At 38.1% G+C, this 7,355-nt stretch overlaps 1 protein-coding gene across 1 annotated transcript; it reads left to right on the top strand.

Annotated features, from left to right (window-relative positions):
- The first annotated feature begins 4,917 nt into the window (after positions 1-4,917).
- On the top strand, positions 4,918-6,757 carry CYP86A1 (cytochrome P450, family 86, subfamily A, polypeptide 1). The gene has a single exon (XM_079067615.1). It carries the CDS (start codon positions 4,981-4,983, stop codon positions 6,523-6,525), a length of 1,545 nt encoding a protein of 514 aa, XP_078923741.1. The 5' UTR covers positions 4,918-4,980; the 3' UTR covers positions 6,526-6,757.
- Positions 6,758-7,355: the final 598 nt, after the last annotated feature.

Raw genomic sequence — 7,355 nt, forward strand, 5'->3', positions numbered from 1 at the left:
TCCGGATCTAAGGGATAAGCTTCTGAAACAGCCTTTACTCGCAAAGACCAACCGAAAGGGACCAAAATAAGCCATAAACAAACCCAAACTAGATCTACACAAGGAGTTGTCAAGATCTGAGCTTTATACCTCAAATGGCTCGAAATGATGATGCTAACTCTGGATCTTGAAGCTCTACTCCAAGGAATGAGTCTTCAAGCTCCTTCTACCACTTCAAAACGCACAAAAACATACAAAAACACACAAAAATTCTTCATAAGAGCTCAAAAGCACCAAAACAAAGGCTAAGGGCGAGATTAGAGTTTAGAAGATATGCAGGCTGGTCTAAAATGTCCATGAGGTGATATAATGAGGCTTAAATAGGGTGCAAACCCTAATTTTTAGGTTTTGCCTCAACCTATCGTACGCCCTGCGTACTCCATGTACACCCCGCGCACATGGGTAAAACCCGCGATCAAGAAATGAGCCAGTACGCCCAGTGTACTCCAAGTTTGCTAAAGTTGGAAAATCCGCCCCCTAAGGACCAACTGCAAAACATTAACACACCAAGGGTCTAAACTGAAAGGTACTTTGAATCGGGTGTTACATGTAACCTAACATATTCGCTTAATAGTTAGCCAACATTATTGGAGGTCCCTAAAAGCACAAAGAAAACAACATTCGAGCATCAAGTAATCTAAACCAGTGCCTCACTTAAATCAGATCATTCTATCAAACAATCTGAAATCCATACTAACATGCAGCTCCAAAAGCTCAATCAACAGGCATATAAAGGCATCTCTCCCGGCATTCTATCATGCAAATACTGAGCAGATAGCCCTAATCTAGGATGCGGTTCTCATATACTCATACGAAAACAATAAGCATATCACATGTATGGGTATTTTGGGAAAACTTACTTGAGCTTGGTTGATTGCACGCATCACACCCCTTTTTCTTAGAAAACCTTTTTAGAAAATCATTTTCTTTTAAAAGATTTTATAAATCCTCTGTTTGAGTTCAGACACACCCTAGTGTATGCATGAATCCCTCAAACCAAGGCTCTTATACCAACTTGTAACATCCCAAAAATTTCATTTCAAAACATCCAATAATCATGTCAAAACAACCTGAAAGTGTATCATAGTGAAATAACATTAGAGTACAAAATCTCAAAATCACATAATGCGGAAAACATGGGCGGATACGGTGTGATCAGGACGGACCCTTCCCTTTGAAGCTGGAAGTACCTAAACATAAACTGAAAACCGTAAGAACAAAGCTTATTGATCTCCCACAAAATACCCCATAACATACATACATAACATTCAAAACATAATTGGGTATATTTCACCCCCTTCGGTATCTTTCAACCGGTATTAGGTCTATTTTACCCCTTTCAATATCTTTCAACCGATACTGAGTCTATTTCACCCCATTCGGTATCTTTCAACAGGTATTGGGTCTATTTCACCCCATTCGGTATATTTCAACTGGTACTGGGTCTATTTCACCCCTACAACTAATCATACAATCATATTAACGAAATTCATGAAGACAACAGGCATAAACAGACATAGCATGAAATTGTCACGAAGACAACTATCATCTTACTAACATCATCTAGTGGGCCGACATTGGTGCCTGCGACCCAAGAGTACCATGGAGGAAACTCGCCTCTCGGTCTGAACAAATAGTTAAATAGGTCTCGACTCCGAATATCAGCTCTACCCGTCACCTATTTATTAAATAGTGACCAATCTCAAATACAACTCAAAATACCCAAAATACCCTCAGGTCAAACTTGGTCAAACTCTGGTCCAAGACAAAAGGTCAAAAACTCAAAAGTTAAAGACAATGTTGACTTGCCACGTCCTGGTGGTCCTTCACCACATCGTGGTCCCTAAAGGACAAAACGGGCAATCTGACTCGCAGTCGCCATGACATGTTGACCTGACATCACATCGTGGAAACGGGGTTCCAAACAACTTAATTGATTAAGCTGTTTTCGACAACCTCTCAAGCTAGAAAGCTTAGATCTCACTCAAAATATGACCTATAGGGATAAAGTTTCTAACTTTTCCTGTAAGGACCATCCAAAAAGATCCAAAACTCAAACCTTAGGTTCCATAAGGCATGAACTTAACCATTAAGCACTTATTCCTTTAGATCTGAAGTCCATCTTCTCCAGTAGTGTTTCTAACACTAAAATCAACATGAAAGTTGGTGCTTTATAGACATGCATGCCTAAAATATGTCTAGAATCCAAATTAGGTCAAAACGGGTAAAAAGGTTACCAAAACTCATGCATGGATGTCAAAACACAACCAAATCTCAGATCCATGAGATATAATATTCTCGGGACCCTTAAGAGTCATAAAGTTGCAAACTTTATCTCTTCTATCTGCCAAATGCAACCCAGAGTCCAAAATGTGCTAAAACTCTAGATCTATGAAGATAACACCAACAAGAATGGAACTAAAAGACTCACCAAAGGTCCAGAGAGTAAACAAAAGGAATGGAGATGGATCTCTAGCTGAATCTTGCACCACACTTCCTTCATCTTCCTTCAAGGATGACTAAAAGCACTAAAATAGGCTCACAATATGCAAAGGATACAACGGGTAGGGTTTCTAAATGTTTGAGGGTGATGGAGGCTGATAAGGGGTGAAACCCTAGCTACTACTTCCTTTAAATAGGGCTCAAAGTCCAAAAATTAAAGTTTTAGCTCAAACAGCCACCGCCACGTCGTGGCTAATACTTGTCATGCCGTGGGAGACACTATTGATACGCGTGTTTCCGGCACACTGTCATGCCGTGGCAATCCATTCACAATGTCATGGAAAACCCAAAATGACAATTAAACTTCATAATTAGCATACGAGAAACCGGGCGCTACATGACCTCGACAATGATTCTCCAGAAACACTAGAATCCTTAGTTTGGAAAAAGTAACTTGAGAATCATAAGTACATGAAAAAAAGTGTGACAACACATAAGTTTAATTAAAGAGAACACATAAGTTCATTTAATGAAACTTGAATACATATGTGATTTTTTTTTACTTTTAACTGTAGTTTCATCTTTTGGATCCTCTATTTTCATTATCCCCCCTGTTGACCTACAAACATAAACATACAGATACACACACTGAAAGAGAAAATATATAGCGAGAGGCCTAGGTTGTGTGTAATGTTAATAAATTTTATAAGAATTCATATATGAATAATATAAACTTTAATATATTCAATACTCACAATTAGGGGTGTTTGGATAAATAGTTTTTAGCTTATTAGCTTATTGCTTATTTGCTTATTGTGGTGGGAATAAGCATTTTTTTAAAATGTGATTGGATTAGCTTATTGTGGTGGGAATAAACAATAAGCAATAAGCATTTAAGTGTTTGGCAAAATAAAACAGTTTATATGAGTAAAATGACCAATAAGCAATAAGCATTCCCCCATTGCTTATTAAAATCAGCTTATTTTGCTTATTCCTACCACAATAAGCTAATTTTTTAAGCATCCTATCCAAACACTTAAATTAGCTTATTGTGGTGAGAATAAGCAATAAGCTAATAAGCAGCCATTGTTTCCCTATCCAAACACCCCCTTAGAGTCGATTCAGCCCTAATTTACCCTATCCCCAACTTTATAACGGTATACATTTTTGCGAACGGTTTCGATGGTTCCGGATACTCAGTGTGGCCTGCTGGCGGAGGGTACTATCATTGGTGTTTAAGCGTTGTGGCTTCCACTCTGATCAATAATTCATCATCTTTGAGTTTTAGGTGTTCTACTTGTTGCAGTCTTAGAACTTTTGGACCTTTGGGAGTTGTGATTACTCAATGAATTATCAAACTATAAATTTTGAACAATAAAATCGAAGGATTTTCAAATTTGTTAGGGCACCAATTCGAGCAGAGGATAAACAAAAAGAAATGGGGAAAACACAAAATCGTTAAAGAAGAAGATGTCACGTGTACATTAAAAGAAAGAAAGCAAATTGAATCGATTGAGCCCTAACTCACCTGGTCCCACCTTTTCAACATGATACGTTTTTGCCGGTTCCAGAACATTGCAGACTTGGATACTCAGTGTGGCCTGTTAGCGGAGGGTACTTTCATTGGCGTTGAAGAGCTGGTGGGAGATATATCCTTTGGGGAGAAGCACGAAGTAGATAGGGGAAGCCGGTGATTTAAGCACGGAGTATAACCGGGAAAGCAACGGTGGAGAAAACATGGAGGGAAAAACGGTCAAACATGTGGCGCTTAAAAGGAATCGGGCTGAAACCGGCTCAATGCCAGCCGACCACCCCCAAATCCAGCCAAGAAGCCAAAACCGAAAACCACCTACAAAATACTTGTAACTTTTCCTAAGTAGCACGTCTATTAATGTCTATTAATATTTATATAGTATCCTTTAAAAATGATATTATTATTAGTGTTTTATAATGTATATTTAGGTTGGTTTTTACACAAACATTATTTGAACAGTCGTAAACTAGATTTAAAACAGCGATAGTTGATTTGTTGTATTTGTTGGTTGAACGATATTTTAGTTAAAATTAAAAAACAAAAACCTCAAACGTATTAAATAATTAATAAGATGCTATACGTGTGTGTAATTATGACATTGCATATCTGCATATGCAAATCATACCTATTTTAGAAAATTTCCCAACAATTCTTTTTTGGTGAATATATAAGTATATAACACGAATATAATTGATTATACATTTTAAATTCATAAAAATATGGAAGGAAAGTTGATTAATTAAAATAAATCAAAAACTATGAACATACAAACACAAGTTCCTATCAACCAAAGAGCCCCCACACAAATTCAAAGACCAAAAAAGTATTTTCTCAACAACTCTCTCCTAAATTTGAATAACTTTTCTATTACACCAGTCCCATGCTCTTTGCTCTTTGAATATAAACCCTTCTTCACCACCTTCTTCACTAAAGCTACAATACACAGTTAAGAATTAAACTCCGCCATGGAAGCTGAGCTCATGATCGTCTTCATGGTAGTAGCCACCTCTTCAGCCTACCTCCTCTGGTTCCACCACCTCTCCCGTCATCTTTCTGGCCCCAAAGTCTATCCTTTCTTCGGCAGCCTTCCTGTTCTCTTCCTAAATAGGTCTCGGATCCATGATTGGATCGCCGGAAACCTACGAAATTCCGGTGGTGGTGGGACTTATCAGACCACCACAATCGCCATACCATTCTTTGCACGTAAACAAGGGTTTTATACTGTTACTTGTAACCCGAAAAACATTGAGCACATACTCCGGACCCGATTTGATAACTACCCTAAAGGACCCGCATGGCAAACGGCGTTTCATGATCTTTTAGGTCAAGGAATATTCAATAGCGATGGCGAAACGTGGCTGATACAGCGGAAGACGGCGGCGTTGGAATTCACGACACGCACGCTCCGGCAAGCCATGGCTAGGTGGGTTAGCAGGACTATTAAAACCAGATTGTGGCGCATTTTGCAAAAAGCCTCCGAAGAACGCTTCCCCGTCGACTTGCAAGATCTTTTACTCCGGTTAACGTTCGATAACATTTGCGGGTTGACATTTGGTAAAGACCCGGAAACGTTATCCTTAGAGTTATCGGAAAACCCATTTGCAACGGCGTTTGATTCCGCAACAGAGGCGACGCTGCAGCGGTTGTTGTATCCAGGGTTTCTATGGCGGTTGAAGAAGCTTTTTGGTATAGGCGCAGAAATGAGACTGAAAAAAAGCCTTCAAGTTGTCGAAAATTACATGACAGATGCTTTAACAGCTCGTAAATTAAACCCTTCAGATGATCTTCTATCGAGGTTTATCAAGAAACGAGATGTCGACGGGAATATCTTCCCAAACCACGTTTTAAAGCGCATTGCTCTGAACTTTGTTCTCGCCGGACGTGACACCTCCTCCGTCGCTCTCAGCTGGTTTTTCTATCTGGTTATGAATAACCCGTTGATCGAAGCTAAAATAATCAACGAATTGACTGCTGTGTTAAAAGATTCACGTGGAAACGATCCCAACACTTGGATTTCCGATCCTCTGATTTTCGATGAAGCTGACAGGTTAGAATACCTAAAAGCAGCCCTGGCGGAGACCCTGCGACTGTATCCATCGGTGCCGGAGGATTTCAAGTACGTTATCAATGACGACGTTTTGCCAGACGGAACTAGGGTTCCGGCGGGTTCAACAGTGACGTACTCCATATACTCCGTAGGGAGGATGAAGAGCGTGTGGGGTGAAGATTGTTTGGAGTTTAAACCGGAGAGGTGGCTATCGGCTACCGGAGATAGATTTGAACCGCCCAAAGATGGTTACAAGTTTGTGGCGTTTAACGCCGGACCTCGGACTTGTTTAGGTAAGGATTTGGCTTACTTACAGATGAAATCGGTGGTTTCCGCGGTTCTCCTCCGTTACCGGCTGAAGCTTGTTCCCGGCCACCGGGTGGAACAGAAGATGTCGTTGACGCTGTTTATGAAGAATGGGCTTAAGGTATACTTGCAACCACGCAATCTTATCTCCGCGTAGAAACCATTGAAGGGCAAATTTGGAAAGTTGGTTGTTTTGAGGTGGTCGTATACTGCTATATCACATACACGCATCTGGTCAAAGGGTATCATTGGTCATTTAATTTGTATTTACTTTCTTTTTATTTTATTTTTGTATTCCTGGTTCGATCGTGATATTGTAATGCTTTGTTTGGCTTGACGGAAATCATAGCAAGCTTTTCCAAAATTATACATTAAACGATTTTAATTAAGTCATGTCTACTTTTTATTTGTATGCTTTAATCACTCTTAAGAATAAATTTCAATTTATTACGTTTTAATTGTAATGTTTTATTGCCATAGCGTATTAATTTCTTTTTAATTAACAATCTCAGAAAGAGTTTTATTAGCGTTTACAAATATAATATTAAGTATTAACATGTTTAACGTCTTATATTAATTATATTAAATGGAATAAAACAAGTTTATGATACATTTGATATTAAATTTTCATAATACAAAAGATCATTGATTATTATATTGAAAAAAATATATAATTAAATAGGATATATAGTCGATTGTAATTAGAAGTAAAAATACAACAATGATTCAAATAATAATTTCTTGGCCAACTAACTACACGAAATACGAGTATAACAATGATACAAATATTAAATTCAATCTTTTTATTTTGTTTTAATTAAATTAATTATAAACAATAATGGTATCCAATATTCAAATACAGCGTATCTCTATCTTAATAGCCTTAATAATTATAAAAAATATTAACGGATCGGCGATATATATTTAATAGGTTGCTAAAATCTCGATTTTGATATTAAAATCCTACAAGTGAAAAATGATCACGAT

The sequence above is a fragment of the Lactuca virosa genome, chromosome 8, assembly GCF_052849685.1.
Source record: "Lactuca virosa cultivar CGN04683 chromosome 8, Lactuca_virosa_CGN04683_v6, whole genome shotgun sequence".
Classification (NCBI taxonomy): domain Eukaryota; kingdom Viridiplantae; phylum Streptophyta; class Magnoliopsida; order Asterales; family Asteraceae; genus Lactuca; species Lactuca virosa.

Coding starts and splice junctions, on each gene's coding strand:
- CYP86A1 (XM_079067615.1), top strand. CDS start 4,981: ATGGAAGCTGAGCTCATGATCGTCTTCATGGTAGTAGCCACCTCTTCA.